The sequence below is a fragment of the Ovis canadensis genome, chromosome 23, assembly GCF_042477335.2.
Source record: "Ovis canadensis isolate MfBH-ARS-UI-01 breed Bighorn chromosome 23, ARS-UI_OviCan_v2, whole genome shotgun sequence".
Lineage (NCBI taxonomy): Eukaryota > Metazoa > Chordata > Mammalia > Artiodactyla > Bovidae > Ovis > Ovis canadensis.
The window spans coordinates 50,603,261-50,615,874 of record NC_091267.1 but is presented as its reverse complement, the minus strand read 5'-3'; the positions used below and the strand labels follow the sequence as shown (position 1 = coordinate 50,615,874).

At 39.2% G+C, this 12,614-nt stretch overlaps 2 protein-coding genes across 11 annotated transcripts in view; one reads left to right on the top strand and one right to left on the bottom strand.

Moving 5' to 3' along the window:
* Nucleotides 1-6,964, bottom strand: part of NDC80 (NDC80 kinetochore complex component) — a 34,197-nt gene extending 27,233 nt beyond the window's left edge. Inside the window, exons 1-5 of one of the 2 annotated variants that reach the window (XM_069568316.1) lie at nt 6,802-6,964; nt 5,059-5,168; nt 3,538-3,615; nt 332-455; nt 54-226 (exon numbers count right to left, since the gene is read on the bottom strand). In XM_069568316.1, coding sequence (XP_069424417.1) covers nt 54-226; nt 332-455; nt 3,538-3,615; nt 5,059-5,159 — 476 coding nt within the window. In that variant the 5' untranslated portion in view covers nt 5,160-5,168; nt 6,802-6,964. The remainder of the gene's footprint in view (nt 1-53; nt 227-331; nt 456-3,537; nt 3,616-5,058; nt 5,169-6,801) is intronic. The other variant, XM_069568317.1, reaches the window with a different exon arrangement.
* Nucleotides 6,965-7,011: 47 nt separating this feature from the next.
* METTL4 (methyltransferase 4, N6-adenosine) overlaps nt 7,012-12,614 on the top strand; it is a 56,211-nt gene continuing 50,608 nt past the window's right edge. For 5 of the 9 annotated variants that reach the window (XR_011252275.1, XR_011252273.1, XM_069568324.1 and 2 more), the window contains exons 1-3: nt 7,032-7,382; nt 10,328-10,724; nt 12,400-12,462. Coding sequence is in view for 6 of the 9 variants with exons in the window: in XM_069568324.1 (XP_069424425.1) it covers nt 7,144-7,382; nt 10,328-10,724; nt 12,400-12,462 (699 nt within the window). In the remaining 3 variants the exon portion in view is untranslated. Of the gene's footprint in view, nt 7,383-9,539; nt 9,675-10,327; nt 10,725-12,399; nt 12,463-12,614 lie in introns of all 9 variants that reach the window. The other 4 variants (XR_011252274.1, XM_069568320.1, XM_069568321.1 and 1 more) reach the window with 3 other exon arrangements.

The following is a 12,614-nucleotide window of genomic DNA, read 5'->3' as shown; positions in this document are numbered from 1 at the left end:
TCTCCTGTGTTCCAGTAATCTCTTTAGGCTAAAGAGAAATATAACATACAAACCCAAGATCTCTAAAGATTCTTGGAACCTCTTCTTCAAACTTTGTGTCAGGAAGTTCATACGAAGGGCAGAGGAAGCCATAAAGAAAAGTGAAGATCTTCAGGAAGTCTTTAACAGAAGGAGCTTGTAGAGATTTCATGGATACACTATATGCATAACCGTTTTCTGAAAGAAACTACAATAATCTATATGAAATGTCAAATGTTTCACAATAGGAAAATTACTGAAAAGTACTTAAAGAGAACACTCACAGTTTACAATATTAAAGAATATAAAATACCTCACAGAGCTGTCGAATACACTGCTGAATAAATGCCTTGTCATTAAGTGGTCTTGGGTCCTTGATTTTTTCAGAAGTGGAAAATATACCAAACTGACTATTCCGGGATCCATGTCCACTAGTCCTGCAAACAAAATCAGTCACAATTATTTCCTTCTGTGGTGAAGCCTAAATTATCTCAAGGTGATCGTACATATTTACTCATTTGGCTGTGCTGGGTCTTAGTCGCAGCACATAGGATCTAATTCCCTGACCAGGGATGGAACCTGCATCGGGCCACCTGCATTGAAGTCTTAGCCCCTGGATCACCAGGGAAGTCCCATGATTTTATATTTTAACATCAGCATCAAATATTAAAATTCAAGTCTTCAGTTTATATTTAAACAGATTTCTCTTTATTCAAAGCAGAGAGAAAAAGAACAAATAATGAAGATTAAAGTATAAAATGAGGTGGGAAGAAATACTTTTCTGGTGGTTTGCATCACTAACATACATGTTATCCTCTAAAAATATGTGTTCTGAGTCCAGCAGGTTCTCTGCACCAACCGTTTTCCAGGTCTCTTAAACAACCCAAATCCTTTCAACACCCTACTCACCGCTTCATGACTGCTCCTTTACTTCCAATCTCTTCATTTGCCATTATTTATTGTGAAAAAATTACCTTTGAGATGTTGAAATAGATCGTGTGTGCTTTTTTCATGAAAGTTATTGTCATGTGATATTATGTATCTGACTGTGATTTACCATAAATATGTTACTACTTTTTAGTCACTAATAGCTATAGCATATATGCTCTAAGCGCCGTCCCCCCAAACAAAACTTCATTTGTTTAAACCTTTATAATTATTCCTTTTGCTAATCTTTGCGGCCCAACTTACCTAACTATTGTAGTTTATTATACTTGGAACAGTACTTTTCTTTATTGGACAGACTCCACAAAGCTGAGTTACAGCGAACATTGCTCTAATATCTCAACTCTGTTCACCAAAACAGAGTTTTTCCCTGCAAGTTTGCTTGCCGTTTTCAAATTCTCTTCTGCCCAGGCTCCCAAATCTCAAAGTTCTTTAGCTTGGGCCCTCTTTCACTGCTCTGTGCGACCCCATAGATGGCAGCCCACCAGGCTCCCCCGTCCCTGGGATTCTCCAGGCAAGAACACTGGAGTGGGGTGCCATTTCCTTCTCCAATGCATGAAAGTGAAAAGTGAAAGGGAAGTCGCTCAGTCGTGCCGACTCTTAGTGACCCCGTGGACTGCAGCCTACCAGGCTCCCTCATCCATGGGATTTTCCAGGCAAGAGTACTGGAGTGGGGTGCCATTGCCTTCCTGCTACTCTAATTAGCTAATTCTCCCCCTGAGAATTTGCTAACTTGAGAACCACTCTTCTACCTACTGCTAGTAGTTAATCTTTAATATGTTTATGCATATTTTTTTACCAAGGAATACATGTATAGACTCAGCTCTTATTTTACACAAAATACTAATAGCTTTTGAAATTATTAAACTATTTCCTAACCAATCAAAATACTGTATTATTCAACTTACAGTTTAAGAGTGTAGGATCTAGAACCAGAGTCTGTGGTTAAAAATGCTATCTCTGTTACCAGCTGTATGACTTTGGGTAAATTACTTAACGTCTCAGTGCTTCAATTTCCTTATTGATAAAATGAAGACAATAACTATCTACACATAGAGCAGTTCTCAGGATTGAACAGAAGAGACTTAAAACAGCACTTTTCTGGCTTATAAAAATGCTCAGCAAACATTAGAGTTTATCATCATTATCTCCATTATCTCTGAAGTTCAGCTCTGAAATCAAAGTTACATTATAAAAATTCCTTAAGGTTTTTCAGCTAGAATGAACACCAGAGACAGTTTAACCTGGGTTTATGACAAAGATTTCTCATAAGGTAACAAATATATCATCTCTAAATATTTTCAAGGTAGTTAACTTTCTGAGGTATAATTTGCTTAGAATAAAATGCACCTGCTTAAAGCATACAGTCTGATGAGGTTTGATAAGGTACACACCTGTGAAAACTCTACCATCATCAAGATTAAACGCTTCCATCATCCCAAAGTCTCATCCCTCTAAACAGTCAATCCTTACTTCACTCCAGACAACCTGTGATCTACTCTAGACAGCGGTTCTCCAAGTGTGATCTAGGGGATCTGAGAAGTCAAAACTCTTTTCACAATAAATTTAAGGCCCTTTTTCACCCGTTTCTTTCTCATTCTCTCTCTCCTGAGTGTACAGTGGAGTTTTCCAAAGGCTGGCTACATGTCAGATACTGCAGCAGACTGAATTCAGAAACAGAGGAGAATCTAGCTATCTTCTATGAAACCAGACATTAAGAGACCGCAAAAACGTAAAACAATATCACCGTATTGAAATACTTTTGTTTTTAAAAAATGTTTTTTAAAATAAAGCATGTTATTTATGTTAACATGTAATAGGTTATTGTTATTTTAAATTGAATTAATAAATATTAAAAATTTCCCCCTCAGTTTCAATTTCTAATATAGTTAATATCTTGGCCATAAAATAAGAGTCCATAATATTTGTTTTTGTTGTTCAGTCGCTAAGTCATATCTGGCTCTTTGTGACCCCATGGACTGTAGCACGCCAGGATTCCCTGTCCTTCACTATCTTTCAGAGTATGTTCAAATTCATGTCCATTGAGTCGGTGATGGCTTCCAACCATCTCATCCTCTGTCGTCCCCTTCTCTTCCTGACCTCAATCTTTCCCGGCATCAGGGTCTTTCTCGATGAATCAGCTCTTTGCATCAAGTGGCCAAAGCATTGGGGCTTCCTTCAGCAGCAGTCCGTCCAATGAATATTCAGCATTGATTTCCTTTAGGATTGACTGGTTTGATAATATTTAAGAGTATTGAAAAGTCTGTGACTAAAATGTTGGACTGGATGACGATTCCTAATGTTAAAATGCTCTGATTCCAGAGTGTCTATGTGAAGAATTTTCCATCAAGTATTCACTTGTAACAATGAAACAGTGGTCTGAATGTTTTGATGTATCTTTCAGCATCATCTAAGGCAAATATAACCAATTTAACCATTTAAAACAGAGGAAAACAAGATTATAACTTTCTCTTGAAAGGGACAATGATATCTAATTTTTTGTACTTTGAGCATTTAACTCAATGTATGGCTATAAGAATCTTTTCCATTAGAATTAATAAAAAATATCATTACCTTTTACCAAATACAGAGGCTTTTCTTTCAGATGTGGGTCTGTTTATATTCAGTTTTCCAAAGGTTGATTTCTCTTTGCTTTAAGAAAAGGAGAAAAACAAACTCTTCAAATGAATGGAAAAATATTAGTTCAAGAGACTTTTGGAAATATGTTACCCATTCCCTACAAAAATAATTCAAAAGCATGAAAATTTTCAGCAGCAATTACAGTTGTTATAAACGGGATAGGCTTATAATATAGTATACATTTGCTTAACTAAAGTGTTAAGAAGAAAGTAGGAAAACCCATATCTGCATTGTTATTTTAATTATCTTAAAATATGCACATTTATGGATAACAACTTCAAAGGAAAATGAATAATTTAAAAATAGGTATTTTCAATCACAGACTGATAGTCGCACTTAAATTTTGTTCTTTTGAGGCTTACTCTTTATTAGAATGTGGCTATACTTAAGAACATACATTATGTCAATTACTGACCAAAAATATTGACAAAAGCAGTCTTTTAGCTTCTGACAATTTAAGGCACAAATCTTTTGCAGTTGTAACATGCAAAAGTACAAAAAATTTCTCTGATTTCAGAAGAAAAAAATGTATAAATATTTCAAATTTCTAAAAGTAGCAGAGGCTCATACAATGTAAACCTAAGTAATTTAAGAGCAATTATCAAGTAACTTCATTGGAGAAGGAAATGGCAACCCACTCCAGTATTCTTGCCTAGAGAATCCCACGGATGGGGGAACCTGGTGGGCTGCCATCTATGGGGTTGCACAGAGTCGGACATGACTGAAGCGACTTAGCAGCAGCAGTAGCAGCAAGTAACTTGTACCTTGGTAATACAGGATTGATACAACTCATATAGATTACAAATAGCCTTCTCTTAATTTTAAGAAAATCATTCATAGGGAAAAATTAGTTTATGATCGAAAGTTCTCCCCCCCAGTTGATTTTTTATTGAAAACCTAAAAAAAAAAAAAATTGAAGTATAGTTGATTTATGATGTTACAGGTATACACCAAACTGTTTATTATACATTATTATAGGATATTGAATACAATAATAGCAAGTTCTTCTGGACACCTATGAATCTCCAGGAAATAGTTTAGAGAAGCAGTGTTCTATAGGTGGCTCCTAAACTGCAGTTAATTGTCAGAGCAAGTAATGGTTTTGATTGAGAACTGTGCTAGTTGAATAAACTCAGTAAACTGAAAATTATAGCACAGAACCTGCTCAAACAAGCAGCTCTGAGGAAAGCAGAAAAATAAGAATGAAAGAGCACTGAAGGGGAATTAGCAGTCCCTTAGGGATTGCCTTACAAAGTTTGCGGCTTTTGAGATTTAAGTATCAAATGAGATAAGACACAACAGGGAGCAACAGGCCCACTCTCAGCCTTCATTGACTCCAAATCAGGTACCGCTGACAACAGACAAGATTCATCACAATATTACTCACACTACATCTTTGCATTAACTACCTTTACAGATTTCTCTACCAAAGACAATAAGGCATGAGGTACTCACGTTTGAGGGGTATGGAGACCTGGTTTATTTAAGTCTTGGGATCTTAATTCCTGCATAGACAGGCGGCCAGCACCACCGGTGGAAAATGAACTGCGTTTCATGCTTATGACCTGTATTCATGAATTTGGTATTAAACAAGTCTTTCCAGATGTAGATGGTACATTAAACCTCAACTATTATCTCATCCTCAAACAGAAAGGCAGCCAAGTTTCATTGTTCTTTCCTAGGTTATCTTGTTCATGTAAGGTGAAGTCCTCATTTACAGGGAATATTTATCTATTTGATTTCCTTTAAAAATATTCAACAAATGAAAATTCTTACTAACTGCCTACCATGTACAAGGGAGTGTGCAAAGCAGTGCAAACAATAGAAAGGTGAATAAGGTATGATTCCTCTTCAAAAGGTAGTAAAACCCTGAATCCTAGCTCAGATTACATTACCACTGTTGGCTGTGCCTATTTCGATGGGAAGTCAGAGGCTACCTGACAACAACTACCTCTGATGTTTCCTCTGGTCTCAAACCATTCTGTTTTCTTTTCCTAAAGTCCATCCTCTTTAGCTCTGTCCTTAACCTTCTCTTTCTCATTTATATTCTTCAATTACTGGCCCTCTTGCTTCAGTCTCCCTTTTATCAAGGATAAATTATCTGGTCTACAGGCCGCTGTCCAGTTCCTCAGACTACATTCACATCTCACTCCCTTCCCACCTCCTGGGGTATCTTTCACTGAGAAATCTTCGGATCCTATTGTTACTTAGTCCAACCTCACTCTGATTACTGCAGGACAGGCCAATTAATCTGAGACATGGTGTTGAAAGAGCTAACTGAAATGCCAGGTTCTTTTATAGATCGGAGCTGCCAGGGAGGTGAAGAAATAAAGTAAAATGGCCATTAATCTTGAAAATATCTCTTAGAATGGCAAGCCTTAGGCAGGGGATGTGTTAATTTCTTCTTTCCAGTTATCTACAGGTGGACAGGGTTCTGAACAAAGGCACTTTAACAGTCAGGCAGAGGGGCAGGATTCTCTGAGGTTGGCGGTTATGTATGATTATCATAACAAAAGCAACAGAAAACAAGTCAAAGAAACAGTTCTAACTAGAGTCAGAATTGGCTTTTCTCTGCAACAGGATCTTGTCTTTGAGGCATTAGACACTGTACTCCTCACCTTTCCAGGTCCCGCCCTGGTTTCCAGGACAATGGACATCTGTGGTTATCCTTTTCTCTAAGCTCTCCTTTGTCTTTGAAACTGATATACTCTTTCCTTCTTTGTGTGGACACCCATTTCTTCTTTAGTATACACTTCTGTATCTAGTAAACTTTTGCACTCTCATCTATATGTTCCACTCCACTTAAAATGTACTCTCAGGATCTGAGATTAAGACTGCTGGATGTGCTCCGTACACGGAAATCGGGATGTTACACTAATAGCTCAAACGCAAAAACAACAAACAGTTCCTCATCTGGTCTTCCTCTGTGTGCTCTCATCAATTTTTCCCTTTTTCCTCTCTCCAGGCCCTCTTCTTCCCATTAGTGTCCGCTTGGCCCACCCCTTCTCCCTCGGAAAATCGCTGCCATAAGAAATTTATTGGACTCTGGGAAACTAGCGCCTCGTACCGACTGGCTCGAGAGGTCGGTTACAACAACAAACACCAAAACGTCGCTTCCCAGGGCTTGTGAATCTAACCTGGCGACCTGGCGTTCTCCCTCCAGCTGCGGAACAAAATTAACCCAAAATTATTAGTTACCTTTATTCCAGCTTCCCGAGACGATCCAAAGACCGAACTGCTGTAAACCCTGCAACCGCCCACTGAACAAGACGGCAGCCGCCAAAACACAAACTCCTTCCACCCGTCGCCGCCTTTCGAATTTTAAAATCTCCGCCGGCGTGTACGTCATCGCGCAGGACGTGCGCGCGCGTGCGCAATTTTCTTGCGCAACTCTCGTACGCAATTCTCGCGCGCCGCTCCTCGTCGCTGGACGTTTTGCGTATTGCTGGCGCGCCGCCACCTCACCGGCTGCCACTGGCTTTCGTGGCCACTGTGAGCGTCCTCTGCAAAGTCAGGTCCGACCTTTGAATTTAGCGGTGAATGCAGAAGCGCTGTACGTCACTGAGTAGCGAGCAGAGCGCTCCAGGCCTGGAAACGCTTTTTTTTTTTTTCCTACAGCAACATGGCCGCTCCCGTCGAGTCTTAGAAAAGAATTTTTTTTTATCCCCACTTTGTCCTGAAAGGCGTGCCTTTCAGGGTCTCTGGGTTAGACGCGTGCTGTTTCATGAAGCAAGTCTGGGAAGTACTGGAAGTACTAGAAGTACTGGGAAGGCGGCGAGGTAGGCGTTAGTGACAGCGGAATGTGGGCGCAGTCGGCCTCAGGGTCGCGCTGCTGATGCAGGCGGATTCTTTACGGACTGAGGTATCAGGGAAGCCCAGTAAGCTACTTTGCTAAAACAGGGCATCACCCCCTTCCCTGAATTTGAACTCAGAGGCAAACACAGCCCCAGACCTGGAAAGTGGTGGGGTGACAGGGGAGCTCAGAGCTCCAGGACTGGATACCTGGGTCTTGTAGCAGTTGTGCCATCAACGAGTTGTACATACTGTCGTGGTCCGGGTGCGGGTTGGAAAAGGATTTCCAGACATGAGACAGAATGAGAGGGAAATAAAAGTTTATTAGAATGGGAGACAGCGGGCCAGCCCAAGGGAAAACCGACGTTGAACAGGGGTCCTTAGCCCATTTTTATACCCAGGGTACATGGAGTAGAATAGGGGTCTTGCGGGTCATTTGCTGATTGGATGAGGAATGTATACTGGGTGGGGGAAGAGTAGGGCAAATACCTTCTTTCTAAGGAGTAGGAGGGGAGACAGGTTATACTGTTCCATTAATAGTTACAGCATGCGGAGGGAAGGACCGTAAGGGTCTGGTTTTCTGTTCCTGCATTCCAAGACCCTCCTTGGTTTTATCTGCTCTTTCGTCCTAGGATCACCACACATACTTTAGGGCAAGTCACCTTTCCTGTGTGAGTTTCAGCCTTCCCATCTACACTTCTAGCTTGCACTCTCCATTTTAGGACCGCTTCACCACAAGTGATGACTCTTGATACCCCGTAGCCTATAGCCCGCCAGGCTCCTCTGCTCATGGGATTTTCCAGGCAAGAATACTGGAGTGAGTTGCCATTTCTTCCTCCAGGGGATCTTTCTGATCCAGGGATGAAACCCCCATCTCCCGTGTCTCCTTTGGCAGATGGATTCTTTACCACTGAACTACCTGGCAAGTCTTGATGACTCTGAAGGGAGGACCAGTAACAGAATTACTGCCACCAGTAGCGTTTATTTGATTGCTTTGTGTGAAGCACGAGCACAACACTCATTTAATTCTCTAAACTGCCCCCTAAGATGTCCTAAGATGATTAAATCGAAGCTCAGTGAAATCAAATGACTGTCCATGGTCATAATGCTAATGCAAATAGTGTTAGAAATTTGAATCTATATACATTGCTCCTGTTATTAACTGTGCTATTAATTGCTTAATGTATTTCTTATTTTATTTCTTATTCTATATCACTTTTTAAGTTCTCCACTACACAACCTTTAGTAATCAAAATCCAGAACTTAATGCCTTTTTTGGTCTTTTTTTTTTTTTTTTTTTTGGCTGTGCCATTCGGCGTATGGGATCTTAGTTCCCTGACTGGGACTGGAACCAAGAACCTGAAATCCAGACTCTGTGAAAGCTCAGAGTCCTAATCACTGGCTTACCAGGGAATTCCCTAAAAACTGTCTTTTAGGAAAAGATAAGTTCTGAAAAAACCTAGTTGCCAGAAGAGGACTGCTCAGAACCAATTGCAGATATGGACTCTACCTTGCAGTTTTGCTAAGGGGTTAGTGCTTCTGATCGGAGAAGGCAATGGCACCCCACTCCAGTACTCTTGCCTGGAAAATCCCATGGCTGGAGGAGCCTGGTAGGCTCCAGTCCATGGAGTCGCTAAGAGTCGGCTTGACTGAGTGACTTCACTTTCACTTTTCGCTTTCATGCGTTGGAGAAGGAAATGGCAACCCACTCCAGTATTCTTGCCTGGAGAATCCCAGGGACAGAGGAGCCTAGTGGGCTGCCGCCTATGGGGTCTCCCAGAGTCGGACACGACTGAAGCGAGTTAGCAGTAGCAGCAGCAGTGCTTCTGATGGAGGAGTCTGGTAGGCTGCAGTTCATGGGGTCACTACAAGTCAGACACGACTGAAGCGACGCAGCAGCAGCAGCAGCAGCAGTGCTTCTGATATCCTGTTAAAATTGCATTTTGCTCTGTTTTGACTCTGCACTCCATTGGTAGCAGTGATTAGTAAAGCAGTTGTTCTGGAGAGACTTACTGTAGTAAGTGTGGTTTAAAAAGGAGCTGACACCCTAATAGCTCCTATGGAAATTCTGTGGCCTTCTCTAGGCTTATATCATTTAAAAGGCTGAATTCTCATAGGTAATGCAATATTCTTTGGTTTGACAGGACACTCACCATTTTAGGATTCAGTGTCTTCGTGACTTGTAGGCTATAGACCTATTGGCTTGAGCCAGGTGCCAAGTGGGAGGTTGTATGGAGGCTTGAGAAACAGGAGGATCTCATTGGGATTCCAGAAATAAGGTCAGGTCTTTACCCTCTTGGTCAAGTTGGCTGAAATTTTTGAATTATCAACGCTGAAATGAAAAGTTTATGTTGTTTTAGATATAGTGAATAGACTTATGGACATGGGGAGCAGGGAGGAGAGAGTGAGATGTGTGGAGAGAGTAACATGCAAACTTACATTACCGTATGTAAAATAGATTACCAATGGGAATTTGCTGTATGTGTCAGAAAACTCCAACAAGGGCTCTGTATCAAGCTAGAGGGGTGGGGTGGGGAGGGAATTGGGAGTGAGGTTCAAAAGGGAGAGGATATAGGTATATCTATGGCTGATTCATGTTGTGGTTTGACAGAAAACAGCAAAATTCTGTAAACTAATTATCCTTAAAATATTAAAAAATATTTTAGAAGTTTATATTGTTTTAATGTTTCATTGTAATGTTTCATTTTAATTTTTCTTAGTCCTACTATACTTATTAACAACTCAAAAATTTTAAATTTGCTTCTGTGTACATTCAAGTTTATATACTTGCACATAAAATCTATGTGTGTATGAAGTATATTTTTATTGAAAAACAGGACATTTAAGAATTTCTTAGGAAAGTTTTACTTCTAGTCAAACTAGGGTTTTACTTCTAGTCTCTAATTCCAAGAGGTGTTTGTATGTTTTAAAGGAAGAGAATGTCTGTGGTGCATGAGCTATCACCAGGATGGCTGCTGGATCACCTCGCTTTCATTAACAAGATAAGCTATGAACTTCACCAGAATCGTGAGCCTTGTTGTAGTAAAAGCCAGCCTACCTCTTCTGTTCACCTTGATTCTCTTCACATGGATTCTGTGTCCTCTTTTGGAGCCTCTGCTACATTTGTTCCTTCCACCAGTAAGCCAGAGAATGATGATAGAGGAAATTGTGAAATGTTCATACAGAAATACGTATTTCGATCTGAACTGTTTGATGTCAGCAAACCTTATATAACTTCCACTATTCACAAAGAGTGCCAAGAAAGTAAAGAAAAGGAAGATCTAGTAAATGATGTTAAGAAAGAAATCTCCATTTCTGTTAATGGCAAGGTAATAACTCTTAAGAAATTTTTATTTTTCTACGGAGAACACAAATGTATCATTCCAGTGTCTCAAATATCTTGTGATTTACTAATTCTAAAGAATAGTCAATAAATCATAGTGGTACTTTAGCATATCCAGAGTAATTTCAATTTTTTGCTAACATTCTACCATTTTTAGAAAACCAAATTTGCGTATCTCAAAAGTAAGCAAAGTTGTTCAAAAGTGAATGTTCTGTAAATTAACAAACAAAGCTACACAATATAAAACCCTGTCTGCTTAGGTTTCTGTATTAATTGCATGTTTTTACATGTATTTTTGCTCAAAAACATGTTTTGTCCTCTATAAAATTCTAAAGCAGTGTATAGATTTGCGGGGAATTTTAGAGATTTTTCCTTTGGGGATAAACTTGTATAATAAATGTTTGGAAGAAGGATAATGTTTTTGAAAGATTTCTAGTAATAAAACTAGAAAGTTACTATGGAAAATTATATATTCTTAAAGTATATATATTTGTATACACATTGGTGTTATCAGAAGTTTTGAGAATGCCATTGGGGTTAAATTAATTATGCTTTAATACTTTTTATGTACTTGAATTCAGAGATGATTATACCAAGTCCATTTCAGATAGATTATATTAACATTTTTTGTTGTTGTTGGAGATAGGAGTTACATTCATTATTCAACCAATAAATGTTTCTGTGTGCTGTTGCAAACAGAGTGAGGAAACAGGAAAAATATAATCTGCTTTTTGGATCTTATAGTTGAGTGAGGAAGACAGATACCAAATAAGAAAGCATGTTGAGACATATAATAAGGAAAGTAATAGAGATTCCATTTATTTATTCAGCCAACAAACTTTTGTTGTTAGCCTGTTAGGAGTTATCAACCATGTAGGCACTGAGATTTCAGCAACAACAAGTAGAAAGTCCCTACTATGTATTGTATTCACATGTTCTTTGGAGTTGTTACATGTAGAACAGATATATCTTATTTGTACCCAATCTTCAGATTACGCGTAAAGATCTATTAAAAGTACATTGCAGATTTTTTTTTTTTTTTGGTGTAGAAATTAAGCTGCAGTCCATGGGGTCGCGAAGAGTCGGACACAACTGAGCGACTTCACTTTCACTTTTCACTTTCATGCGTTGGAGAAGGAAATGGCAACCCACTCCAGTGTTCTTGCCTGGAGAATCCCAGGGACAGGGGAGCCTGGTGGGCTGCCATCTATGGGGTCGCACAGAGTCGCACATGACTGAAACGACTTAGCAGCAGCAGCAGCAGAAATAAAGAAAGTTCAGAATAATTACCCCATATACCAACTGATAGATTACACTGGTGACTCTTTATTACAGTATCTGTTTCCTTATGTCCATGGATGTCACTGCTACATTTTATTATATCGTTCTAGTTCTTTCTAATAGCAGATGAGGCCTAGGTGGCCTTTTATCACCCATTAAGTTTGTAGTAATAGTAATAATAATTATTATCATTTGAGAAAGCTTACCTCCCTAGTCCATACTCTTTGCACTTATTTCAATCTCAGCAGTTAATTATTACCTCTTAAAAAATGAGATAGACAATATGGAAAATGTGATAAATAAAAAATATTAATGTATTTCAAAGTATCAATATTGTGATAGATGGCCACAAAATTTCTTCCCTGTAATTTACTCTTCAGAAGCGTAAGAGATGTGTTGCTTTCAATCAAGGTGAACTGGATGCTATGGAATACCACAGAAAGGTATGGTGTAAAATGTTCATTGATGACATTGGAAGGTTAATGTGAACTAGTATAAATAAATGGACAATGTGAATAAGGGTGGTCTTAAAAATCAGGCAGTCATTTTGATCAAGGTTAGAATTTAACAGTGGAGTGGTTTATTGTTACTTCTA